We start from the raw sequence: 27,522 nt of genomic DNA on the forward strand, positions 1-27,522 counted from the left end.
TCCAACACCAGCTTTGGAGGTGTCTCAATTAAGCCAGGGGATTCCTTCGAGGATGACTTTAATTTGCAAACGCACTCACTGGTTTGTCTAAAGAGCGGCTCTAGAGCCCCGTATTTAGAGCCCTCCTTGGCACAATAACCACGTTTTTTTGCCTCTAGAGGAAGTCTGCCACTTGCAAAACAGCCATTACAACACAAGCAAGACGTCCCCTTCTCCTTCTTTCTCGCCGACTGGGCGAGGCTTGAGCTCTAGACTTCCGCAGCCCGCCCACATCAGCCACTATTGGTCTCCTAGCCGCTGGCGTGATTAAGGCCCCGCCCCCTCCTCTCTGGGGCCACTCTGAGGCGATCCCCGGAAGCGGAGGGGACTGGGAGGAGGAGCCGCGATGCATCCTGGGTTTTGTAGTCCATCTGTACCGCTGCAGCCTGAGAGCGGGGTCTTGCGACCTGGGGAACTACAATCCCCAGCAGCCGGCGGAGAGCGGAGAGGGGGGTGGGGTGCTCTCGTCACGTGGACGCTGGGCCTGGGCGGGCTAGTTCTCAGTGCGGCGGCGGCGGTGGCTTGGGGGACCGGGGCCTTTTGTTTGAGCGGCGGCGGGGGGCCCGGAGCGGCGAGGCCGGCGGCCTTCCCCTGCTCCCTCGGTCCCGGCCGCCCCTCGCGGGGGTGGGGGGGCCGCCCCCTGGGCCGGGCCTCGCCTCAGGCGCCGCCGCCCCGCCCTTGGCCCGCCCCGCCCGGCCCGAGGGGAGGAACCGGCCGGGCCTCCCCGCGCGGCCCAGCCACCTCCAGTCTCCGCCACTACCCTCTGCGAGTCGGACCCGAAGGCTGCCTCTCCTCTCTTAGGCCGACGCCATGAAGATTAAGGATGCCAAGAAACCCTGTAAGATGAGGGCTTGGGCCTGTCGGGTTGGGAGGGCACGTTGGGCCCCGTCTGGAAGCCTCTTGGCGGAGGGGCCTGGTTCGAAGTCGGTCGCTCCCGGTCGGCGCCCTGCACGGGATGGGGGCGGAGGGACTTTTTGAGCACTCGGTTGGAGGCTCACTCCCCATCCTCGCACCGGAGCGCTTGCCGCCCCCAGGCCTTTCCTCCCACTTCCTCCTCGAGATCTGGGAGGGAAAGGGAGAATTTTTTGTGTCGGGTTTTGCCAAGCAAGACGAGATCTACCAGACAGCGTTCCCAGTTTTCTCCGAAGTTGAAAATGGTTGGTCACGGATGTCAAATTGCGCGGGGACATTTGCCACCACCTTTTTTTTTTTTTTTAAACTGATTTCCGAGCTTTCTGCTTGTGTCCTTGAAATCTCGGTGGGTTCCTAGGAGTTGTCATTGTTGTTATAACTGAGGCTTTTAAACACACGTGTGTGGAACATACAGTGGATAATTGCCCTGGTTTGTTTTTGTTCCGAGTAACTACTAGTTCAAGTTTGTCTTTTAAAAAACACAAGTAAAGGTTAAAGTCCCTCGTATTCCCGCCAGTCAGAGCTTGCCACTAGTAATATTTTGGTAGACTACTCAAATAGAGATTTTTTTCTAGGACTTGATAGCATGTACTTTCAAAAAAAAGTTCTTTCCATATTTTAGGACAGTGGATCAACTTTTATTTGCTTCCTTTTGTTTTTAGCCTTTTCAAAACCTTTTGCTCCGGTAAGTGGAGTATTTAATCACTCGGCCTTTGTGGCTGTCTTACTTGAAATACATTCTTCTAGAGGAGCTAGGAGTGCTTTTAGCTTAGCACTGTATTGGTGTTTTGCCATATTACGGTGTCGTGTGATCCTCCTTACAGTTTTAGGAAATTTGCTATAAACCAGCACCGATATCAGCTTCGTGCGGACAGGTTTCTCGAAAACCTCCACGGAGAGGCCACATCCCAGCACTCTGAAAACTGCTCTTATTTAAACGTGAGGTAATCTGGTCTTAACTCTGCTGAGGAAATTGAATTTATTGCGCCCCATAGTACCTTCTTCCAAGGCTGCACCCACCAATTCTGTTAAATGAGGTTCAGGGCTTACTCATGGTCCTGTGTTCTTCCTTTTGCACCTGTAGGGCATACTTTAAATACTTAAAGAATCACAAACCTTGCTGATCTGGCAGTTTTACCTGCCCATTAAAACCTTTTTTTTTTAAATGATAGCTAAAGAGTTCTTGCTCAGGAGTCTGTAAAATAGTGATGTGAAGGCTTAAACTACAGTAATATAGAAACACTTCTAATTTGCATTTGCTGAATTAAATGAATCTTGAACAGATGCAGTAATGTAGAACAATTGGACATGTTCCCTCAACACATACGTTTTCTCTGCTTGTCTTCAGAGAGTTTCCTTTTAGTAAAATGAGTTTAATTATGGCAAGCGTTCTGACCCTTATGGTATTTTATTTTTGCAATGACAGTGATTTGATTTGAACAGACTTGTAATCAGTTGTGGATACCATGTCTGTCAAAGGTATTTTATATCTAGCAAAGATAACATTTAAAAGTTATAAACTGTAGATTGAGAAATAAAAGAACACCTATATTTTAGAAGTAATTTGCTTATTACTACATTGTGTTATGTGTTAATGTTAAAATGGAATTATGCTGGAAAAAAAGTCAGCTAATGTAATTTAGAAGTCAGAAATAACATTTTCCCCTTATATATAAAAAGTGAATTTATTGTCTACTCAATTCTTTATAGTAAAAACAAAGACCATCTTGGTTTTTTGTGGGGGGGGTGGGCAAGAAAGTATTGCAGTTATGAACTGTCGTGGAAATATATGTGTGTGTGTGTATATGGAAAGTGCTGTTTCTGATATTTTAAACCATTCAGGTTAGCTAAAGATGCATTTGTTTTGTTTTTGAGTTCTTGTTCAGGGCTTCTTTTTTTTTTTAGTAATTATAAATAGTGAGCACTTAGTTTGTAAAGCACTATCTTTACATGCATTGCAGATTGAATCCTTAGAGCAGCACTAATAACTAAAAGCTGTTTAAAAACAAGTGAATTGGTCTTCACACACTTTCTTACAGTTACTCACCTAAATGTTAGAAGACATTGCTTTTTGATACATCACTAATATATACTAGCTTATAAACCAGATGCATGTATTTAACCAGAAAATAAGAAAAGGAATTGGCTTCATGCGCTAGATTGTATAACTGAAAAATGAGCATTTGAAATGATGTGTTCGTTCAGCTCCAGAGGAGAAATGAAATCAAACATTAACCTAATGAAAATTTTTTGCTAGAACCAAAACAGTTGGCAATGTTTTCATTACCCTTACTTCTGTTTTTCACACTACCTAAGTAGATAGTAAAAATCTAAACAGTGATAATTCCTCTGTACATCCACTGACATGATGTTTTTAAGGTAGAGGATTTTCAGCTTTTGTTTTGCTTACCTGTGTGCATGTAACATGATTAACAGGTGATAATAAAAGATAAGTGTGTGAGTTTGTGTTTTCTTTTTTTAATTTGGTGCCATGTACATTTGGGGTCCTGCTTGGCCAATCCAAGCAGTAAGGTACCTGAAATTTTTGTCAAGACCAGGAAGAAGTGTGTGGCATGTTTGCGCTGTTTGCATCTATGTAATTTGATTGGCCTGTTTTGTAAATTGAATATTACTTAAGAAAGATCACTTCCAGTAAATAGTGAAGTGTAGTTAGAGATGGTAGTTTCTAATTCCGCTTAGAGGTAACTAATTTACAGAAAGGGAGAAAAAATTTTTCTTATGCTCTTCTGAGGAATTATACTGAAGGTATGAAGATGGTTTATTTTCTTAGTCTGTTTTAAAACAGAATTTTTACTTTTCTTTATTTATTTTTTGCTTTTTAGGGCAGCACCCACAGCATATGGAGGTTCCCAGACTAGGGGTCCAATTGGAGCTGTAGTTGCTGGTCTATACCACAGCTACAGCAACACCAGATCTGAGCCCCACCTGCAACCTACACCACAGCTCACGGCAACACCGGATCCTTAACCCACTGAGCGAGGCCAGGGATCGAACCCACAACCTCATGGTTCCTAGTTGGATTTGTTTCCGCTGTGCCACGATGGAAACTCCCCCAGAATTTTTATTTGGAATGCAAATTGGAAGAATGAAATTGTCTATATAACTTAAACCATATCTAAAATTTATCAGCGCATATGCCCATTTCACAATTTTGTTCCTCAAAATAATCCACTAATATTTAGAACGTTTTGAACATTTGTTTTCTCTTTCTGTTAAAGAACCATTAAATCCTGGTTTAGTGTTGTATCTCTTCCGGCCAGTAGCAATTAAATAGTTCTTTAATGCTTCTCCCCTAGTCCTTACCAACACTTAACAAGATACCAAACTTTTTATAACATAGTTTGTTAGAAATTAACTCTCTCCTCTCGTGGCTAGATTATCTTCTGTTTGATCATTTAAAGGGGGATCAAATATGTTGGTTTCTTCTTTTGCATACATAATCTACCTGGTAAGAAAGATAATTTCTTGGTAGTACTCTGCTTATGGTGGTTCTGGATATTTTTGTTACTTATGCAGAACTAATGGCTGCTCTCTTAGGCTGAGGTAGGAAATAAAATAGGAGCTATATATACATATATTTTTTTTTTGGAAGGCCAGACAAAAAGATCCTGAAAGATTCTAGAAAATGCTCAAAGTTTGGAGAAGGTAGTGTTTATTTGCAGTTATCAAAGTACTTGTATTTATGGTATGTGTGTTTAGTTCTTTAAATGTATTTTGGTTCTTTTCTTTTCCACCTTGATAGTGGAGAGTTTTATTCCCAAAAGAATGAGAAATGTTTAGGTTATATGTAGGAATTAGGCTGCTTAGGCAGTGGTGACCTACTTTTAACTTGTCCCTTGTCTGGAAGCAGCAAAACTGTAGATACAGAAATTTGCCTAATTTCTTTGAAAATATTTTTTTATACCTCATGGAATCATTAGTGGGCCTATGGTTGTACTTAATAACCTCATATTTTTATTATAAATCAATAACGTTTGAGCTCTGGGCCCCTTACCCCTCTTATTTTGGTTATTGACAAAATAACGTGCATAATTATTTGTTTTAATGCAAAGAAGTTAGATCACTTACTCTAAAAGAAACGAGTGGATCATAATTAAGAATATGTGTCTTCTGTGTTCTTAATGCCTCCCACATACTTTTTGAATGGTGATTATTTCTCTGGCATGAGGAGATGAATGCCAGAACTCTACTGTTGAAAGGATCTCTATGCAAAAGAAGGGACTTAGAATGTTCTAGTTTTGTATATTAATGGTTACTAAGAAATTCATGGTCAGCTATACCCTTCCTTTAAGAGCATACAGCCCTGGGAGTTCCCATCATGGCTCAGCAGAAACAGTCTGACTGGCATCCCTGAGGACTAAGGTTCATTTCCTGCCTCACTCAGTGGGTTAGGGATCCGTCTTTGCTGTGAACTGTGGTGTAGGTCGCAGATGCAGCATGGATCTGGCATTGCTATGGCATAGGCCAATTAGACCCCTAGCCTGGGACCCTGCAGGTACGGCCCTAAAAAGACCAAAAAAAAAAAAAAAAAGCATACAGCTCTAAGAGAACAGGCTAGGTATGAGATTAGTCTTAGATGGCCTCCATTGAGACAATTTAGTTTCTTCAGCATCTTAGTTTATACAAATCTATAGATGGGGAGTTCTTTTTTTTTTTTTTGTCTTTTTGCCTTTTCTAGAGCCACATCCACGGCATATGGAGGTTCCCAGGCTAAGGGTCTAATTGAAGCTGTAGCTGCCGGCCCACGACACAGCCACAGCAATGCCAGATCCGAGCCCTGTCTGCGACACACGCCACAGCTTACGGTGTTTGGCAACACCAGATCCTTAACGCACTGAGCGAGGCCAGGGATAGAACCCATAACCTCATGGTTCCTAGTTGGATTCATTAACCACTGAGCCGTGATGGGAACTCACAGGGAGTTATCTTGTGCAGTAGGGTTAAAGATTCAGCATTGTCACTGCAGTGGTGCTGGTTGCTGGTATGGCTCAGGTTTGATCCCTGACTTGGGACTTGGCCACAGGTATGGCAAAAAAAAAAAATCTGTAGGTGACAAAAGCACAGTGTCTGTTTGGGGTCTTGATGCAATGGCCATAACTTTCCAAAACATTGTCTTAAGTAATTTTTTTTTTTTTTTTTTTTTTTGCTTTTTTTAGGGCCACACTTGTGGCATATGGAAGTTCTCAGGGTCAAATTGGAGCTGCAACTGCCAGCCTACAGCACAGCCACAGCAACACAGGATCCAAACAAACCACATCTGCGACCTACACCACAGCTCATGGCAACGCTGGATCCCTGACTCGCTGAGCAAGGCCAGGGAATGAACACCCATCCTTGTGGATACTAGTCAGATTCATTTCCTCTGCGCCACAATGGGAACTCCCTGTAATTTTACTTTTTAAAGGAAATTTCAGTTTGGCCCCACCCCTGGCATGTGGAAGTCCCCTGCCAGGGATAGAACCCTCATCACAGCAGTGACAAGGCCACCAGGGAACTCCATCTTTGTGAGGATTGTCTTTAATGTAGATCTGGATCTGCAACTAGAGTTTCAAATACAAAAACAGATGAACTATTTCTCCAGCAGAAGATAATAAGAATTGTTCCTTATATTCAGTATCATTTACTAATTTCAGTGAATGTAAATTCTGAAATAGGGAAAGGTATTGATGCTTTCTTGTTGAATTGTGTATTCCTGGTTCCTAATGGTACGTACATATCAAATAAGTATGAATATTTAAGAAACAAAGTAGAATTTTGGAGGGAACTAATTTTTCTTGACAATGTATACATCAAAAACTAATACAAGGAGTTCCCGTCGTGGCGCAGTGGTTAACGAATCCGACTAGGAACCATGAGGTTGCGGGTTCGGTCCCTGCCCTTGCTCAGTGGGTTAACGATCCAGCGTTGCCGTGAGCTGTGGTGTAGGTCGCAGACGTGGCTCGGATCCCGCGTTGCTGCTGTGGCTCTGGCGTAGGCCGGCGGCTACAGTTCCGATTCGACCCCTAGCCTGGGGACCTCTATATGCCGCGGGAGCAGCCCAAGAAATAGCAACAACAACAACAACAACAAAAGACAAAAAATAAAAAATTGATTTTTAAAAAAAACAACTAATACACATGTTCGGCATTTTGTAATCTATATATCTTTTTTTTTTTTTTTTTTTTTTTTATTTTCCCACTGTACAGCAAGGGGGTCAGGTTATCCTTACATGTATACATTACAATTACATTTTTTCCCCCCACCCTTTCTTCTGTTGCAACATGAGTATCTAGACATAGTTCTCAGTGCTACTCAGCAGGATCTCCTTGTAAATCTATTCTAAGTTGTGTCTGATATATATCTTTTTTTTTTTTTTTTGGTTCTTCCTGCAGCATGTGGAAGTTTCCAAGCCAGGGTTCGGATCCACGCCAGCCACAGCATTGGACCCACACTGCTGCAGGGACAACACCAGATCATTAACACATTGCACCACAAGACAACTCCTGTAATCTATGTATCTTAAGTATTAAATTATTTTTGAGTTTCTGTCATGATTAAGATCTTAGAGAATAGGGAGTTCCTTTGGTGGCTCAGTGGTAAGGAGCCTGACTAGTATCCATGAGGACAAGGGTTTGATCCCTGGCCTTGCTCAGTGGGTTAAGGATCTGGTGTTGCTGTGAGCTGTGGTGTAGGTTACAGACTCAGTATCCAATCTGGTTGCTTTGGCTGTGGTGTAGGCCAGCAGCTGCAGCTTTGATTCAGCCCCTAGCCAGGTGTGGCCCTAAAAAGAAAAAAGAAAAAAAATCTCAGAGAATAAAAGCAGACTTTTAAGGAAACTAATATTCAAGAGGTCAATGGCTTTTCCAGAGTCTTAGAGCTCAGTTAGTGAGAGGGCACCAAGTCCCAAATACAAATGCTGCTACCTGCTCAGGCATGCCTGTCCCCAGGTAGACTTCACCTTCCACATTATCAGCAGCTAATTTTGTTAACCAGATGCAGTAAAGAAGCTTAGTAAGCTTAATGAGCAAAGGAAAAGAGTTCTTTTTAAGGAGGTACCTTTCCCTTGGGTTACTTGAAGTGATTATAGGCTGATTTTATTGCATTAAAATCTTATTTGAAACATTTTCAGCCCTAGGTGATGACCTATTATTAAAACTAAATTGGTCCACATTTTCCCAAATCTCCTGGGGCACATGATGAATATGTAATAAGTGGAAAGGAGTGCCTGCCAGACCAGGAGTTAAAAGGCCCTGGTCCAGCTACAGGTCCCCTAGGTTATGGGTTTTTAAAAAATATACAAAATAACACTTTGAAGGGAAAAGGGTTAGTTGCACATAGAAGATACATCTTGCCTCATAGGTATTATTGACTGAATGCATGATTCAGGGTAAATAAAGTTTGGCTGATTGTAAGTTTCTAGTTTGCATTTCCAAAATCAATATATATTTTCATTGACTTATTTTTTATCCACAGCTTTCCCATGGTTTGGCATGGACATCGGGGGAACTCTGGTAAAGCTCTCATATTTTGAACCTATTGATATCACAGCAGAGGAAGAACAAGAAGAAGTTGAGAGCTTAAAAAGTATTCGGAAATATTTGACTTCTAATGTAGCCTATGGATCCACTGGTATTCGAGATGTACACCTTGAACTGAAAGATTTAACACTTTTTGGCCGAAGAGGAAACTTGCACTTTATCAGATTCCCAACCCAGGACCTGCCTACTTTTATCCAAATGGGAAGAGATAAAAACTTCTCAACATTACACACGGTGCTATGTGCTACAGGAGGTGGTGCTTACAAGTTTGAAAAAGATTTTCGCACAGTAGGTATCTCAGAGGTGAAAATTGATTCCCATTTTCTTCAGTTTCTAAAATACGAGGCTAGGTTTCTTTCCGGCAAGTTTCTTAGGTTATTATTATCTGTTGATAATAGAGGAGGTATGTATTCATGACTTGCTTTTGATTGGACCATTTAAACATCTTTATGCAATGAGTAAAAATGGGCCAGAGTTGAGCCTGTTGTACATAATATGGTAAAACCTGCTGAGTTTGGGAACTGGTACAAAGTTACAGTAAAAGCAGACTTCAGTGAATTTGTCAGTGTGCAAAGCCAGATATAAATGGAGCTTAAAATATTTTCACTGTGCGTTTGCATGTTTTTTTGAGTATTATCCAGTCATCTCTCCTAGGGCCTCCATCTTCCCAAACCCCAAAAGTATAGTTGATTTACAATGTGCAGTTTCTGCTTTACAGCAAAGTGACCCATATATATATATGTATACACACACGCACACACATTCCTTTTCTTATATTATCTTCCGTCATAGTCTATCCCAAGAGACCAGGTATAGTTCCTTGTGCTATACAGTAAGAGCTCATTGCTTATTCGTTCTAAATGTAATAGTTTGGGAAGTTCCCATTGTGGCTCAGTGGTTTAAGAACTGTCTTTTATCCATGAGGGTGTGGGTTCGATCCCTGGCCTCACTCAGTGGATGAAAGGATCTGATGTTGCTGTGAGCAGTGGTATAGCTCACAGACACAGCTTAAATCTGGCTTTGCTGTGGCTATGGCGTAGGCTGGCATCTGCAGCTCCAGTTTGACCTCTAGTCTGGGAACTTCATATGCTGCAGGTATGGCCATAAAAAAAAAGAAAAAGTAATAGTTTGTTTCTACTGACCCCAGCCTTTCAGTCCATCCCACTCACTCCACCTCTGCCTTGGCAATCACCAGACCTTTATGTCTGTGAGTCTGTTTCTATTTTGTAGATAGATTCATCTGTGCCATATTTTAGATTTCCATGTATAAGCGATAACATGGTATTTGTCTTACTAGTATGAAGATCTCTAGTTCTATCCATGTTGCTGCAAATGGCATTATTTTGTTCTTTTTTGTGACTGAGTATTCCTGTGTGTGTGTGTGTGTGTGTGTGTGTGTGTGCGCGCGCACGCGCGCGCTTGTCCCCTCTTTTTTTTTTTTTTTTTTCTTTTAGGGCTGCACCTGTGGCGTATGGAAGTTCCCAGGCTAGAGGTCAATTTGGAGCTACAGCTGCCAGCCACAGCCTCAGCAACAAGGGATCCAAGCCACATCTGTAACCTACACCACAACCACAGCTCACAGCAGCACTGGATTCCTGGATCCCTGACCCACTGAGCGAGATCAGGGGTCAAACCCAACTAGTTGGATTCGTTTCCACTGTGCCACAATGGGAACTCCATATATGTATCACTTTATCCATTCATTAGTGAACATTTAGGTTGATTCCTTATCTTGGCTATTGTGCATAGTGCTGCTATGAACATACAGATGCATGTGTCTTTTTGAATTGTAGTTGTGTCTGGATGTATGCCCAGGAGGGGGATTGCTGGATCATATGGTAGTTCTATACTCAGTTTTCTGAGGAACCTCCATACTGTTCCCCGTAGGGGTTGTACTGAAACCTGTATCTTTTGATTAATAGACACCTGAATGAAAGTCCTTACTGCCCCTTTTTCTTGGATTTTATATACTGTCAGCCCTGCCTGTTGCTATCTCGAAGAGCATTATTTGGATGTGGCAAGAGGATCATGTAAGCATTGATTTATGTGCTGGTAGGGGTTTGCCAAGCCTCCAGTCCTTCTCATTAGAATAAAAGATTTAAAAAGTTGGTATTTGGATCTACTAAAATTTGTTTCCCTTGAAAAGTTGGATGGGGACCATTTAATTCTCAAATTTATGTAAGAAAAGTCTGTAAAAATCATAAGCAGTCACTTACGGCTCATGTAAGTGAATCTCTTGTAATTGGGGTGGTTTAAAAGTCTCAAGTTTTTAGGAGTTCCCGGCGTGGCACAATGGTTAACGAATCCGACTAGGAACCATGAGGTTGCAGGTTCAATTCCCTGGCCTTGCTCAGTGGGTTAAGGATCCAGCATTGCTGTGAGCTGTGGTGTTGCTTGCACACGCGGCTCGGATCCTGTGTTGCTATGGCTCTGGTATAGGCCGGTGGCTACAGCTCTAATTCGACCCCTAGCCTGGGAACCTCCATATGCTGCGGGAGTGGCCCAAGAAATGGCAAAAAGACAAAAAAAAGTCTCAAGTTTTTACTAAAAATTTTTATGGTGAGTAGTACTGATTTGCTAAGTTTTTTAAATCATGTGACCATAAATTTCATGAATTTGAAACTAGTTTGTTTTGATGTGTGGTATTTAATTCTTGCAGTATTCTTGCCAAAAGCAGTGTCCTTGAAACCAGCTCACTTGGCTGTTGGAAATACTATTAGCCAGATTATAGGGTTTTAATTTTTTTTTCAAAGAAGTACTGATTTTTTTCTTTCTTTTTTTTTTTTATCTTTTTGTCTTTTTGTCCTTTGAGGGCTGCACCCTCGCCATATGGAGGTTCCCAGGCTAGGGGTCTAATTGGAGCTGTAGCTGCTGGCCTACACCACAGCCACAGCAACACAGGGTCTGAGCCGCGTCTATGACCTATACCACAGCAACCTACACCACAGCTTACGGCAACGCTGGATCATTAACCCACTGAGTGAGGCCCGGGATCAAACCCACAACCTCATGGTTCCTAGTTGGATTCATTAACCACTGAGCCATGACGGGAACTCCCAAGAAGTACTGATTTTTTTTCTAATGATGTTTTATAATATTTGTTTTTGTTAGTGCTCAGTCATTTCTTGAGCTAATATTTGAGCATCTAGTGTGTATCAGGTATTGTGTTAGGCACTCAGAACTCAGCTAGGAATAAGATTATATATCAGTAGGTAGATCCTCTGGTACGATCACCAGAGCATGGTGACGTAGTTAGTACTAAATGCTTGTATGTTCATAGATTGACCATGATTTCTAAAGCCACAAATGCTAGATTGATATGGTATGTTTTATTGGAGAATCAAATACCGTAAGTGGTGTTGCTGTAGTGACATAACTTTCCAAGATGCTAAACTACTCAAACAAATTCTAAACAATAAAAAGTGCAGTACTTCTCAGTTTATATGTTGGTTGCATTCCTGGTAAATTTAGTATATACTAATACCATGTAGAAATACCTTATGTTTATGTAGGTTCAGATAGTTATAAACAAATTTTCATACTGCTGACAATATCTGTCAGAACATTCAGAAATAATGCAGGAAGGTTTTAATTCTTTGTTTTGCACAACTGCCCCATCCATTGCAGATGTCCGGCACCCCAGGTCCCTGCCCACTAAATGTTAGTTTGGTTCCCCCCCCCCACCCCCCCCCCACCCCCCGCGCCCTTCCTCATCTTTGTGAGCACTAAAATGTCTCCACAGATTTCCAGAATGCCTACAGACGTAATACCACCACCACAGAGAACACACTGGACTAAAAGAAGTCCCTAAGAGACTGACAAAAAAGAAAACAAATGAAAATATGGGGAGACATAGATGATTTTGAAGTTTTGTAATGTTTGTGAAAATTATATAGCATAATTGAGTCAAGTATTTTGAAAGCTGTCCTTTGTTGACTTTATAAAATAACTTTTGGTGGTTTTTTTTTTTTTTTTTTTTTTTAATAGATTGGAAACCTCCACCTGCACAAACTGGATGAACTTGACTGCCTTGTAAAGGGCTTGCTGTATATAGATTCTGTCAGTTTCAATGGAGAAGCAGAGTGCTATTATTTTGCTAATGCCTCAGAACCCGAGAGATGCCAAAAGATGCCTTTTAACCTGGATGATCCCTATCCACTGCTGGTAGTAAACATTGGTTCAGGAGTCAGTATTTTAGCAGTCCATTCCAAAGACAACTATAAACGAGTAACTGGGACAAGGTAGTAACCTTTTTTTTCTTAACCGAAGCATAATGGTTCATACACAGAAAATATGAAATCTGTACATTAATGCTAGCTTCATCAGAGAAATAATGTATATTGTGCAATAGCTAAAAAGGTAGATGTGTAAGTATTACTGTGTTGCAGATAATGTTTTATACGGCATTTCTGTAAAGACTCTTAATTGTTTATGTTTCTTTCAGTTAGCTTCAGTTGGCATCAGAATTTCCATAAAGATAATGAATTTTTATCTGGAATGATTCCAATAACATTTTTATTTTCCAACCCATTTTTCTCACTTAAATAGATATAGTTAGGCCTAAAGCTTGCTAAATGTGTATTTGAGTCACATTTAAGTGGTGTATTGGACGACATTGTAATTAATTCTCAGAGGATGATTAAACGTGAGCTCTTTTTTACCTTAAATATGAATGTGGAATGAGATTATAAAATTTTCCTTATGATTCTTATATGTACTTTATCAGCTTTTAAGGAAGCCGGAGACTTATTTAATTGAAGAAGAAAAATTTTAGGCTGCTTTAAATTTGATTTGTATAAAAAACCCAACTTCAGGAGTTCCCGTCGTGGCGCAGTGGTTAACAAATCCGACCAGGAACCATGGGGTTGCGGGTTCGATCCCTGCCCTTGCTCAGTGGGTTAATGATCCAGCGTTGCTGTGAGCTGTGGTGTAGGTTGCAGACGCGGCTCGGATCCCGAGTTGCTGTGGCTCTGGCGTAGGCCGGTGGCTACAGCTCCGATTCAACCCCTAGCCTGGGAACCTCCATATGCCGCGGAAGCGGCCCAAGAGATAGCAACAACAACAACGACAAAAGACAAACAAAAAAACAAAACAACAAAAAAAAAAAACCCAACTTCAAAAAGACAGAAATTCAGTTTGTTAACTGAATTTCAGCAGTAATTCAGAAGTAGAACCTGTTTTGTTTTGTTACTTTTTAGGGCTGCACTTGGCTGCATATGGAAGTTCCAGACTAGGTATCACATCAGAGCTGCAGCCGCTGGCCTATACCACAACCATAGCACCACAGAATCCAAACCAAGTCTGCAACTTAAATGCCACAGTTCATGGCAGTGCCAGAACCTTCACCCACTGAGCAAGGTCAGGGATCAAACCTGCATCCTAGTTAAGTTCACTACTGCTGAGCTACAACAGGCACTCCAGAACCTGTTAAAAATTTAGATGAGACTAGGGAGCAAAGGTTTTGATGTTAAGGGATTAGGGTGACATGATTTTCATTCTTGTAAGCATATCCAAAATAATATTAGAAACAAGTATATGTCTTTTTTTTTTTTCTTTTTATGGCCGCCCCTGCAGCATATGGACGTTCCTGGGCCAGGGATTGAATCAGAGCTGCAGCTGAGTCCTACACCACAGCCACAGCATCACCACATCCAAGCCACATCTGCAGCCAATGAGATCCTTAACCCACTGAGTGAGGCCAGAGATCAAACTCACATCCTCATAGAGACATTGGGTCCTTAACCTGCTGAGCCACAGTGGGAACTCCTAAATTTCTACCTTTAACATGATGATCAGCTTGACATAAATTTTTTTTGAGTCATTGGAGAGTCATGTAAATATTAATGTACCACATTGAATTGATTTCAGCCTTGTCAGCCCACGTAAACTGACCTTTCACGAAATTATTTCCTGGAAACCATGTATAATTAGAATTTTTCTCTTTTTGTCTTTTTTTTTTTTTTTTTTTTTGTTGTTGTTGTTGTTGTTGCTATTTCTTGGGCCGCTCCCGCGGCATATGGAGGTTCCCAGGCTAGGGGTCTAATCGGAGCTGTAGCCACCGGCCTAGCCAGAGCCACAGCAACTCGGGATCCGAGCCGCGTCTGCAACCTACACCACAGCTCACGGCAACGCCGGATCGTTAACCCACTGAGCAAGGGCAGGGATCGAACCCGCAACCTCATGGTTCCTAGTCGGATTCGTTAACCACTGCGCCACGACGGGAACTCCCAGAATTTTTCTCTTTTTAATTCATGTGGTATTAGCTTTTAACATGTTACTTTTTCACACACACAGGGACAATTGTTTTTTAGCAATTACAGAGTATAAGGTATCAGGTGAAGATACTAGAAGATATAAAAGGTCTTCTGTGTCATGTTGTTTCCATGACAAGATTTTTTTTCTTTTGGTTTAGTCTCTTGACAGGTTTGGTTTTTCTATGCGTTTTTCTTAGCTTTAACAATGTTTTGTATTCATGTGTTTATTGAATAAACGAGGGCCCCATCTTTTTGCTTAAGAGAAAGAGTACACTGTGTATATGGAACTTACCAAGCTTCTTTATTTTCTTTAGCCTTGGAGGGGGTACCTTTCTGGGTTTATGTAGTTTATTGACTGGCTGTGAAAGTTTTGAAGAGGCTCTTGAAATGGCATCCAAAGGTGACAGTACCCAAGCTGACAAGCTGGTCCGTGATATTTACGGAGGAGACTATGAAAGATTTGGTCTGCCTGGTTGGGCTGTGGCATCGAGGTAAGTTTAACATTTACGTTGTAACTAAAGTTGCTTATTTAGTTTTTAGAGGGCAGTATATCAGGAAGTTTTAAGGGGGCTCCTCATCCAGTTGAGTTCTAAGTTTTGAACATTCATGTGGTTTTAAAATCAAATATACTTTAAGAAATCTCCTCTTAATGCACTGTAGGAAACTGTTTTTATTCACTCTTAAGTATCCTTCCACTGTTTCTCTATGCAAAAAGAAAATATCCTTATCCTCCCCTTATAGAAGGTAGCTTTTAGAAGGTAGCATTTCTATACCATTATATAGCATACTGTATACAGTCAGCTCTCCTAATCCATGGTTCTGCATCTGCGGAGTCAGCCATCCTCGGATTCAAAACATTTGGGGGGAAAAAGTCCAGAAAGTTGCCAAAAGCAAAACTTGAATTGCTGCCCACAGGCAACTATTTACACAGTATTTATGCTGTATTAAGTGTTAAAAGTAATCTGGAAATGATTTAAAGTATGTACATAAGTTATGTGCAAATACTACATCATTTCATACAAGGGACCTGAGCATCTACAGATTTTGGTATCCGAGGAAGGTTCTGGAACCAATTCCCTGTGGGTCAAGGTGGATGATTATAATCTGAATAATCATCTGAGTATAATCTGAAGTATATAATCTGAGTATAATCTGAAACAGCAATGTATCCTAGTCTGTTTGACTGCATCTCTTTTTTTCATTTCCTGCCTTTCCTCTCTCCCTTCCACCTCCCCATCTCCTCCCACCCCCTTTTCTTCCCTCCCTTGTTAACAGCTTCATGGTATTTCATTGTGTGGCTGTATCATAGTTTGATGGATGTTTGGGTAGTTTGCAGTATTTTGCTATGTGCAGTTCACTGAGTCTGTAAAATAACCTTGTACGTGTATACCTTCTTCTGTACATGTGTAGGTTTATCTGTAGGCTCTATTCCCAGGATGTATGAAATGTTGCTTGTTATCAGCAGATTTGATTTTGTTTTTCATTTCTCTGCAGTTTTGGGAATATGATTTATAAGGAGAAGCGAGAATCTGTTAGTAAAGAAGATCTAGCAAGAGCTACTTTAGTTACCATCACCAATAACATTGGTTCTGTGGCACGAATGTGTGCTGTTAATGAGGTAAAAAAATTTTTAGTTATATGAAAAATGTGAGTTGCTAACTACCAATTGTGATACTGCCTTGAAAGAAAGTAGCAGATGATTCAAGTCAGAAATATGGATAGAGATTTACACTTCCTATTTATCCAGAAACCTTTTCAGAAATACACAGTCTAAATGTCTTGAAGTTGAAAAAGAAAATTCTTTCTAAACCATAAGACATTTTGAGGTAACTAATTATGGAAAGTAGGCTGTTGTTTTTTTTTCCCCCTTTTGCTGTTAACCTTACATTTGATTAGTGAAGTTTGCTTACTGCCCTCGGCTTCTTTACAGTGCTGCCTTGTTGCATATGGATCAAGCAGCATTGTACAGGGCTATGAAGGCACTGAGTCCTGCTCTTCACACGAAATTGGAGTGATTGATGTATACTTATCAAAAGCATGTTCTGCTGCATTGACCTTATAGTTGGGCTATTTCTATTTGAAGACGATATACAATCTGCCTTCATATGATAGACATTTAACTTTTATAAATATCAAATACTGTACAAATGAGTTGGGAGTTTTACTTTTTGAAGGAATCCTTCATTTGTTTGTTTATTCACTGAAAAAATACTTAGAGAATACCCACGTGCCAGGTATTGTTCTGGGCCCTTGAGATACGCTAGTACAGAAAAAAAAGATCCCTGACTTTGTAGAACTTACAGCCATTCAGGTGATGTGTAAATAAGTAAATTGTTTAGTAAGTATTGGGTGATCAATGCTATTTTTTTTTTAAAAAAAAGAAAAGATGAGAAGAGAATTGGGAGTAGACCCAAGGGGCTACTTGCTTACTGAGTTACTGAGTAGTTAAAGGAAGGCTTTATTGAAAATGTTGACTCTTAGGCAAAGAGTTGAAGGTAAGAGTCATAGATGCAGATATTTGGGGAAGTGGAGGCTCCATCAGAGAAAACAACTGTACAAAGACTCAAATTAATCCTCTGAATTATCTTTTGAGTTTCTTAGTAACAGTGTAGTAAGTTAATTGAGGTGAACTACGTTTGGGAAATATTTTACTTTCTGGTGCTGGCAGTAATTGGGGATCTTTTTTGTTAGCCCTGTAAATCCAAATTTTCACTGGCCAATTGATTTAATGGGTTTTTGGGGGAGGGTTTTGGGGTTTTGGGGGGTGGTCATAGTGAAGCTATGCAGAAATTCTTGGGTTAGGGATTGAACTTGCACCACAGCAGGGATCTGAGCCGCTGCACCACAAAGGAACTCCTGATTTAATAGTGATTAAGGCCATAGTTAACACTCTTCAAACTAATTGTGCAAAAATGGTATACTCAAAAGTAAATACATTACTGTGAGGGTAGAAATAGGTTTTCTGGAAACTCAGACATCATTTCCTCCATCTGTGATTTCCTAATCTTAGAGGCACCTAAGGAACCAAATTAATGAGGAGAATCTTAGCGGAGAGAGTGACTTGATGAGTTAGGTTGGGGCCAGGGAATGCTGGACGCCTAGGGGTTGGGTGGGCATGCCTCAGCGGTGCTCTCCAGCTTTGAAGTCTGAAGTTGAGATCTCATTGCTGCACACAAACTACAACATGCTGGCCCAGTTTACAGCTTTTTAAATTTTTATTTATTTATTTATTTTTGTCTTTTTGCCTTTTCTAGGGCCACTCTCGAGGCGTATGGAGGTTCTCAGGCTAGGGGTCTATTTGGGGCTGTAGCCGCCGGCCTACACCAGAGCCACAGCAACACCAGATCCGAGCCACGTATGCGACCTATACCACATCTCATGGCTATGCCGGATCCTTAATCCCCTGAGCGAGGCAGGGATTGAACCCATAACCATGGTTCCTAGTCAGATTCATTAACCACTGAGCCACGACGGGAACACCTTTATTTTTTTGTTTTTTTAGGGTCACACCCACGACACATGGAGGCTCCCAGGCTAGGAGTCATGAGAGCTGCAGCCGCCAGCCTCTACCACAGCCACAGCACCATGAGATCCAAGCTGCATCTGTGAACTACATACACCACAACTCAAGGCAACGCCAGATCCTTAACCCACTGGGCGAGGCCAGGAATCGAACCCATAACCTCATGGTTCCTAGACTGATTGGTTTCCGCTGCGCCACGACGGGAACTCCTACAGCTTTTTTTGAAAAGTCCTAAACACATTTAAAATACTTTCCCTTGGTTTGTCTCCCTATATCTCATCAGTAATATTTCTCCCAATTACTTTGCTTAAATGTATTTAATCGCTATTTTCAAAAACAAGTCTCATCTATACTTAAATAGGGTCTTTCCAGAATTTTTTAAAAATTAGTTGCTACTTTTTAGAGCAGTTTTAGGTTCACAGCAAAATTGAGTGGAAAATACTGAGTTCACATAAGCTCCTGACCCCACAGATGCACAGCCTCTCTCTCCTAGTGTCAGTATCCAGCGCCAGGTAGTCAGTGAGTGAACCATCATCACCTTAAGTCCATAGTTTCCATTTGGGCTCACTCTTTCTTTTTTCTTTTTCTTTCTTTTTAGGGCTGCACCCACAGGTTATGGAAGTTCCCAGGCTAGGGTTTGAATTGGAGCTGTTGCTGCCAGCCTATGCCGCAGCCACAGCAGTGCAGGATCCAGGCCACATCTGTGACCTCTACACCACAGCTCACAGCAACGCTGGATCCTTAGCCCACTGAGTGAGGCCAGGGATTGAACCCGCATCCTCAAGGATGCTAGTTTACTAGATAGGGGTTTATTACCACTGAGCCATGACAGGAACTCCTGGGCTCACTCTTAGTATGCGTTCTCTGGGTTTTGACAAGTGTAGTGGCATGTTCTGAATTAATTTCTAAGCATTGAGGACTGTGGAGGTATATACTGGGAATGTAGTAGGCACTAATAAAAGGTAGTAGTGGTTTACGGTTATAAGTCGAGTCTCATATGTAAACCATATGGAATTGTAAAATCTACGTGGTAATTCTTTTTTCAAGTCATTTTCTTCTCTTCTTTTAGAAAATAAACAGAGTTGTCTTTGTTGGAAACTTTTTACGTGTCAATACTCTCTCAATGAAACTTTTGGCATATGCACTGGATTACTGGTCAAAAGGTCAACTGAAGGCATTGTTTCTAGAGCATGAGGTATGATATAAAAATAAAGTTTTGTGAATTTTATTTTAATTTTTTTGCTGTCTAGGGCCATATTTGTGGCATGTGGAAATTCCTAGGCTGAGAGTTGAATCAGAGCTGCACCTGCTGGCCTACGCCACAGCCACAGCCACAGCAAGGGCAGGATCTGAGCCATGTCTGCAACCTGCACCACAGCTCATGGGAACACCTGACACTTAACCCACTGAGGGAGGCCACAGATCGAATCCACATCCTAATGGATACTAATTGGGTTTGTTACCGCTGAGCCACAACAGGAACTCCAAATTTTGTGGGTTTTATTTATTTATTTTGCTTTTTAGAGCCACACCCATGGCATGTGGAGGTTCCCAGGCTAGGCATCTAATTGGATATACAGCTGCTGGCCTACACCACAGCCATAGCAACACAGGATCTGAGCTGTGTCTGCGACCTACTCATTAAGTATGGGGGTTGCTTATGTACTTAGTGGATTTGTTTTGTTAAATAGTATATTGTTTTGTTTGTTTGTTTCTCCCCTGAGAGAACAAATGTTAAATGTGAACAATGAAAAAATACATAATCTAGAAGTGAAAAATCTTAGTCTTCCCACCACAGCCTCACCCTTCGTTGTCACTGCTCTCTCTATGCAAATCAGAATGTGTGCTCTCTTACAGCTCTACCTTAAATGCCCTCTACTGTAGGAATGGCAGATAGAGCCAAAGGAATTCTCTTCAGGAAGGGGAGGGGAGCACAGAATTGCTATAATAGTCCCAGGAGCTTTAGCATCTAGAAGCCATACTTTATAAAAATAGGTCTTTCAGGAGTCCCATTGTGGGGTGGTGGTTAACCCGAATCCAACTAGGAACCATGAGGTTGCAGGTTCGATCCCTGGCCTTGCTCAGTGGGTTAAGGATCTGGCATTGCCGTGAGCTGTGGTGTAGGTTGCAGACGCGGCTCAGATCCTTTGTTGCTGTGGCTCTTGTGTAGGCTGGTGGCTACAGCTCCGATTCGACCCCTAGCCTGGGAACCTCCATATGCCTCGGGAAGTGGCCCTGGAAAAGGAGAAGAAAAAAAATGTCTTTCAAAGGTGTATATATATTGAAAATTCAGGGTTGTTTTGTACAATAGCTGATAACATAAATTGGTTGCTTTCTGTATAAATGTTTTTAAATAGATTATACTCAAATTTGTGTTTTTTTATTTTTTTTACTTTTGAAGTGTGAATCAATTGTCTTTAATTTTATTTTTAGAAATATTTTTGGTAAGTAGGTGTCTCAGGGCTGGGTTGGGGCCCAAGGTGCAAGGAACCCCTGTGCTTAGTGAGTAGCTGGAGCTTGGAGACATTACCCCCTCATCTGGGTCGTTTTTCAGATGTGTTTTTGGGAAGCTGCTTTGGTCCTTAGAAGTGAGACCTGAGAAGCTTCTTTTAGCTCTGGGTGAGTTGTCATGAGGGTCAGTTGAGGGAACCTTGGAAGAGAGGGCCTTATAGGGCAGAAGACTCACTCTAGGTTTATATTCTATGTAGTGCATATTTTTTACTAAAATGTCACCTTAAAAACATTTACAAAGAAAGTTCTTTTTCTGTGGCCAGGCAGACCCCTTCTTAGGAGTTGGCTGCTCCTACAAACCCAATCCACAGATGTGTTAGGGATGTTTGGGAAGCACTGTGGTGCATCCAAACATTTGTGGGAAGGGATGTGTCCGATTCTAAGGGAAAAATGATGCTCAGGTTCTCCAGCCCTGAGACAGGAAGCAGCAGCCCAAATTTGTGTTTTAATAGGGGTTACTATTACATGCTAATTTGAAAGTTTACACTACTTTTAACAATTGTTTTCAAATTATACAGGGCTATTTTGGAGCAGTTGGTGCACTTCTTGGGCTGCCAAATTTCAGCTAAAGCATCAGGTTTCTCTGCTAATAAATATTCAAGAAGAACTGAAAACCAGAGGCATTATTACTGCATTATTTGTCACTGGGAACCAAAGGATAAAAGAGTAGCACTATTCTTGTTGATTTTTAAATGTCAGAGTGGTAAGCTGCTAAATGTTGCCATATTAAAAAGAGAGAGCTCCAGAAATGTGAAGTATTTCTAGTTGAAATGTTTTCCCTTTTGTATATAGCCAGTGTTAAATCCTTAAATGCAATACAGCCTCTTAATTATTGAGCTTCCTCTCAAAATGGTTTTCTACTTATTTTATGTAGCCAACATTGCAGTACTGTATGTTCAGAAACAAATCTTAATGTCTCAGAAATGTGAGCTCATGAAAATAACTGATTCTGAATATTCGTTATGGAGTCTGTTCTGTGTGTGTTTTGGTTACTAGTAAGTGTACAGTAACATACCATGTATTAGTGAAGTGGGAGTTCCTGTCGTGGCTCCGCGGAAACGAATCTGACTAGTATGCATGAGGATGCAGTTTTGATCCCTGGCCTTGCTCAGTGAGTTAAGGATCTGGCATTGCCACGAGCTGTGGTGTAGGTTGCAGATGTGGCGCGGATCCTGCGTTGCTGTGGCTGCGGTGTAGGCGAGCAGCTGCAGCTCTGATTTGACCCCTAGCCTGGGAACCTCCTTATGTCTCGAGCGCGCCCTAAAAAGACAAAAAAAACACCAAAGTGGTAATCGGAGATGATCATTTTCATGTGATTTTAGAAATGTTAAGGCAATATTAATTATTCATTATTGTTTTCCAAACATATCTTCTCCGAAAAAGCATGTTTATGTGGTCTTTCCCCAGTAGTATAAGCTTTTTCAAATGCCATAATTTAATTGAACTACTACTATTAAACATGAGTCTGAATTTTAAACTGAGTCCTAGAAAATGCACATAATTGGTGATAATGCACTTTTTGTATTTTGAGTTAATCACCACATTTACAAATGTTTAATCATTTTTTATTATTTGAAAGTCTGTTCAGTGAGGGTCCAGGACTATTCATATGGAGTATGATTTATGTTGATTGGTAAGGTTCTGTGCTCTTTCTACACCACGTTTATTTTAGGCCCAAACTTAGCCATCTCTGTGTAATTAAGTCTGAACCATCAAAGATAAAGACTTTCTTCTACTTTGAACAGCAGCAATTCATTTATTCTAAGTGGGTGTTAGGGACATCTTAAAGATGAGTTGTTTTGAAACTGGGAGTCTGAGGCAGTGTTGCAGAATTAAAGGATCAGTGTTTCGTACATTCTGGTAATAAGAGCATTATAGTTCCAAAATTTCTAAATTATTTTGCCTTGGAATTTATTCTCTACTTTGAAATCATTTTTTTATAATGTTAAAATTTTTTTCAGATTGACTTTGGCAGTAACGTCTTGGAGGTCCAATAATTCAGCAGAGTTTTTTGAGACTGTTACTTATGGTGTAGGAAGTTGAAAGACTTGGGAATATAGGTAAAAATACCATTAAATTACCAGTAAATCTGGATGTATTTTGAAGAGCTTAAAACTTACTTGTATTTAGGAAGAAAGAAGTATTATGATGTAGTTTTACAGAACACAGTTTTTTGCTCCATAGAGAACAATTTTAGTTGATTCTCAAGAGGTGCTTGATAAAGACATTTCTCCTTGTCATTTTCAAATTTTGTGCTCAAATACTTAAGTTCAGTTTTTTTTCTAGATAGACATATGAATAATAAGAGCAATGTTTGGGGGGGAAGCATGTGAAGGTAATTTTTTAGAATTTGGAATATTTGGAACTTTGAATTCATGTCAGTTATTTCAATATTTTTCATTTTGAAAACCTATAGTGACTAAACATTTCTTCAGTGTTTCCATTTTAGTGACTAGATAGTACAGACAAAAGCGATCTGTTCATTTTAGAATTTTGTGATTGGGGCATCTGTACAAAAAGGTTTTATTTTTAAATAACTTCAAGTTTTATACCTGTGGTAAACTGTATATTAGCTATTATAGTTTTGGGGCTGTCTTTAAGAAAGAAATGGAATGGTGAAAGCATTTATAAGTTAATTTGATCGGTACTTTGGTTAATTAGGGACTATAATTCATACTTTTGGTCTTTTGAAGCTGAAATTACCTGGTCAAATGCATGTGAGGTGAACAACTATCTTACCACTGTTGCTCTCAGCTTTTCTTTTGTACAATCCAGAATTACTGGAGTAATTCTAATAAGTATTTCTAGTAAGAACATGGAATTGTGATGAAGGCTGCCAAGATTCTGTTTTTTTTTTTTTTTTTTAATGAATGATCTCAAGAAAATGCTTTTAAACGTACAGCGGTTCTAATTAATCCCAATTATCCTAATGCCTCAAAGCTCTTAGGTTCTTGAACAGTGCTGTGTAGTAGAAATATCTATGAGCCTCATGTAATTTCGTGTTTCCTAGTAGGCACATGTAAAAAGTAAAAGGAAACAAGTGAAATTCATTTAAATTATATTTTTCTGTTTACCTCGCATATCTGATATATTATTTCAACATGTAATCAATATAAAAAGTTATTTATGAGTTTTTTGTTTCAGCTTTTTTTTCCCTCTCAGTACTTAAGTCTTCAAAACTGGTATATATTTTACACTTAGAGCGTAATTCAGTTTAGACTGACCACATTTCAAGTTCTCAGTAGCCGCATTTGTGTAGACAGTGTAGTTTCTAGAATTAGCTCTTTAAAATCAACACTATCATGTATTCATTAAAGTTTTATGAATATGGGCTTTTTTTATAAGTAATGTTAGCAAGGAGACCTTATAGGAACCTCTTCTTCGTTGAGTTCTCTACACACAAAGAGGAGCTTCTTTATAACTTTACGATTTCATTTTCATTTCGAAAAACCCACTATAACATTTTCAAATGCACAGAGCACCGTCAGTTTGTTCGGGGCTTGGTAAAGAGCACGAGGGCTAGAAGGTCCCGCTACTGCTTCCAGCACCCCTTCCCTCAGAAGATTGCCTTTTAAACTGGAGACTTAGAGAACAAATGGCCTTCAGTTCTATTCCTCAACTTCTCCAAAGACAAGTACTAGTAGACTTCCTTGCCTGTTGACATGGGCACTCCTTGCTCAGCTACCATAGTTTAAATGAGTGGACTCCTAGTTTAAGTGTCAGTGGTACCTGACAGTCCTTCTAGAGGTTCACATTATTTGCCAAAAATTAGACTCTAAAGGTTTCTTGGTTTTTGCTTGTGCACGTGTGATTATTGTAAGTACCAGTTCCTGAAAGTCCCGTTTCTGTAAGAAAAATGCAGCTCAAAGGGAAGATGTTTTCCTCTTTGTCCCGCGGTACTCTTGCCTTCATTCTTGAGTAAAAAACCTAGCAAGGCAGTAGTCGCCAAATGTCCTTTATAACCACTCTGCTTGTTGTATGTAAAATTTCCCATATTTCGTTTAACTTTTTTTTTCTGTTGAGCACTTTATGCTTTTTAGTCTGTTGTATTTGAGAATATAGTTTAGAAATTCTTTCTCTTTTAAAGCCCTGTAAAAACCGATTAAGGATAATCACCGGAAAAATCAGTATGCATTATTTTGCATTTAACTTACTGTTCTGTGGTACACATAAACAAAATATTAGAAACACTGCATCTTTGTAATAATAGTCTTTGACCTTATTTAACGTGAGAGGTCCGTGATGTCATATTTTCCCAATAAGTTTATATTAGCATGTGCTTTGTGTATATTAACTGCCTATTATCAATATGGGAGACAGTTTTATGTTTCCTCTGAGTCTGCTAACCGTCTAGCAAGGACTCCAAAAAATGAGTAATTGGTTTTCTTCCTTTAAGGTATTTTCATAGCCTTTTGAAAATAATGTCCCATGAAAAGTAAACCATCCCAGCTTTTTGGCCATATCTAGATTGTGAGTAATTTCCACTTCCAAAAAGTTCAAAGGTCGTAAAGCAGTCCTGTGTTGGCGTTCTCTCTCTCATGTCTTCAGTGGCTGTAGGATTGTGACTGTGTTGTATTGGAAATAGCTGCAGCCACTGTTCTAACTTCTTTGAATGTTATTTTCTTTATTTATAAGATGAGGGTTTGATTTGTTAAGATGGTAAGTGACTGGATGATGGTCAGGATCCAGAGAAGGCCAGTTAGTTGCTCCATTCATGTCAGCATTTGAAAAGACAAAACAATTTCAGATATTTGGCGCCATGTTTTAGAGTTCATTTCATTTGTATACGTTGAGAGCTACTAGGTTTTGGATTTTCACCAAATCAATAGAATGGTATTAGTTATTCTCTCATTTGCACCTTAATCTACAAAGGTATTGAATTTTTATATTGCTATAACTTCAGAGTTATTTGGGCATTATTACAACTCTTCCACTGTACACAAAGAAATACACCACTAAATTTGTGGGTGTTCGAATATTATATATATTTGAGGTTTTGTTTGTTTTTTTAGTGGCCCTTCACTTTAAGCTGTTTCTTACTTCTGATTATTGTGGGTGAGGATCGATTTTCAGTTACCTGCAAGTGAGTTGAAATCTCATGGATTATAGTCAGCTATATCACATTTGATAAAGACCTGAAATACCTTTCTTCTTAGGATGACTTGAGAATAATCAGATTGGACACGTGTCTGGCATTTCCAGCTTACTCTTTATAATAAATATAACAATGAGTTGATATTGGGGCTTCGTGTGCTATGTAGTTGGTGCTGAATGATGTGTTTGAGAGGAAATCAGGTTTTTTTCCCCTTAAGAACAAAAACTAAAACTCTTTACATTCTGGCTCCTTCGGTAGTCAAAAGGTTATTTCTCTTTTCAAATTTTCAGTCTTCTTGCTGTAGCTGCCAGTAACTTTGTGTGTTACAAGAATTAACAAGGAATGTATTTTTCAGAGGAGTGAATGAAGTGAAAATTCAAGGTTTGAATTGTATAAATGCACAACTTAATTTCCAATCTAGGATATTGCTGATTTGTTTTTTCTGATGTTTCTTAACATCTTTCATATATTGCAGTACTTATAGTTCCAACAGCTTTCAAAGAAAACATTTCAGATATATATAATTTTAAAATTTACATATATGGTGCAGATAGTTTGAGATTATTGTGGTTTTACATCATATCTGAGTCATGGATCTCACACCTGGCACAGTTGGTAGTTGTTACAGGTATTTACCCATGTTGAAATTTGCCACTTTTTTGTAGAGGTGCCCTTTTCAATTTACAGCAACATTTAGAAACAGAAGATAACTTTATAGACTAACATCAACATTCTGGTTTCCTTGTCCCAGATAGAATTAATGGAATATGGGTATAAGTCAGGTAAAGCTGGTTTTATCTTTTTTTTTTTTTTTTTAACACATTTTGTGCTTTGACTTTATTTGAACTACCATGAAACTTAAGTTGAATGGCATTTGTCTTAATTCTGCCCCGTTATAGACCAAATATGCCAGATGTTTGTGTTACTTTTACTGACACAAGCCATTTCCATTTAAGTTGCCTTATTCTGTCTGTTGCATTGTTCTTGCCAAGTCTAAGCTCTGTCATGTTGGAATTCTTCTGACACTGAATCTGTGATGTAAAAATGTATGATGTGCTACAAATTTTATTCATAATAAACTAAGTTATAGCCTATTATAACCTATAAAACATTTCTTGTAAATTGTCTAATTTATTTTTTGATTTATGTACAGTTTCTTATGTAAATTTTTAAAATATTTGTTGTGGTCTATAAACATTCCCATTCTCTTTTCCTTAAGGCTTGTTTGCATGAAACGAACTTAGGTTTTGCTTCTTGTATGTGGCTATTAAGCCAACTTCCGTACTCCCTACCTTTTCTGTAGTTGAACTTTTTCTAGTTTTGTTCATGTTCTAGAATAATGTTAAAAGTCATGCTCTTTGTTTCCTACTTTGCAAATAAATTCTCTAAGTTGTTTACTATGTTATCTTTTTGTTTGTTTTATGTATGGTACTCCCACGTTTCCACTTCAATTAAACACAAGGTTTTAACTGATTCTTGTAGAATGTAAACCCTAAGAGTAAGAACTTTGTCAAGTCTTAGTTGCCTTTGTATTCCGAGTACTTGGCACAGAGAGGATATTCAGTAAAAATACATGTTGAGTAAGTTAATTGTAGATAAAGGGTCCTCATTTATCCGCTCTGCCTGTATGAAATGGAATTGTGGTTCTTC

At 39.8% G+C, this 27,522-nt stretch overlaps 1 protein-coding gene and 1 non-coding gene across 3 annotated transcripts; both read left to right on the forward strand.

Moving 5' to 3' along the window:
- On the forward strand, window positions 540–27,277 carry PANK3 (pantothenate kinase 3). Of its 2 annotated transcripts, XM_003134072.4 has the most exons (7): window positions 540–877; window positions 8,425–8,777; window positions 12,477–12,730; window positions 15,058–15,234; window positions 16,238–16,361; window positions 19,336–19,461; window positions 21,296–27,277. In XM_003134072.4, the coding sequence occupies exons 1-7, from the start codon at window positions 850–852 to the stop codon at window positions 21,344–21,346; spliced, it is 1,113 nt and encodes a 370-aa protein (XP_003134120.1). In that variant the 5' UTR covers window positions 540–849; the 3' UTR covers window positions 21,347–27,277. The 2 variants fall into 2 exon arrangements, with proteins under 2 accessions (XP_003134120.1, XP_020932752.1); XM_021077093.1 differs by lacking the exons at window positions 540–877; window positions 8,425–8,777 and adding an exon at window positions 10,466–10,519.
- Window positions 16,649–16,730, forward strand: MIR103-1 (microRNA 103-1). Its single transcript, NR_038502.1, has one exon. It is a non-coding gene; the product is annotated as a microRNA 103-1 (primary transcript).

This window comes from Sus scrofa, chromosome 16 (assembly GCF_000003025.6).
Source record: "Sus scrofa isolate TJ Tabasco breed Duroc chromosome 16, Sscrofa11.1, whole genome shotgun sequence".
NCBI classification, from domain to species: Eukaryota; Metazoa; Chordata; class Mammalia; order Artiodactyla; family Suidae; genus Sus; species Sus scrofa.

What these genes read in the sequence shown, in the direction of transcription:
- PANK3 (XM_003134072.4), top strand. Translation starts at nt 850, where the DNA reads ATGAAGATTAAGGATGCCAAGAAACCCT. An exon ending in GAATGTGTGCTGTTAATGAG is followed by an intron (nt 16,362 to 19,335) that starts GTAAAAAAATTT and finishes CTCTTCTTTTAG; the next exon opens with AAAATAAACAGAGTTGTCTT. An exon ending in CATTGTTTCTAGAGCATGAG is followed by an intron (nt 19,462 to 21,295) that starts GTATGATATAAA and finishes CAAATTATACAG; the next exon opens with GGCTATTTTGGAGCAGTTGG.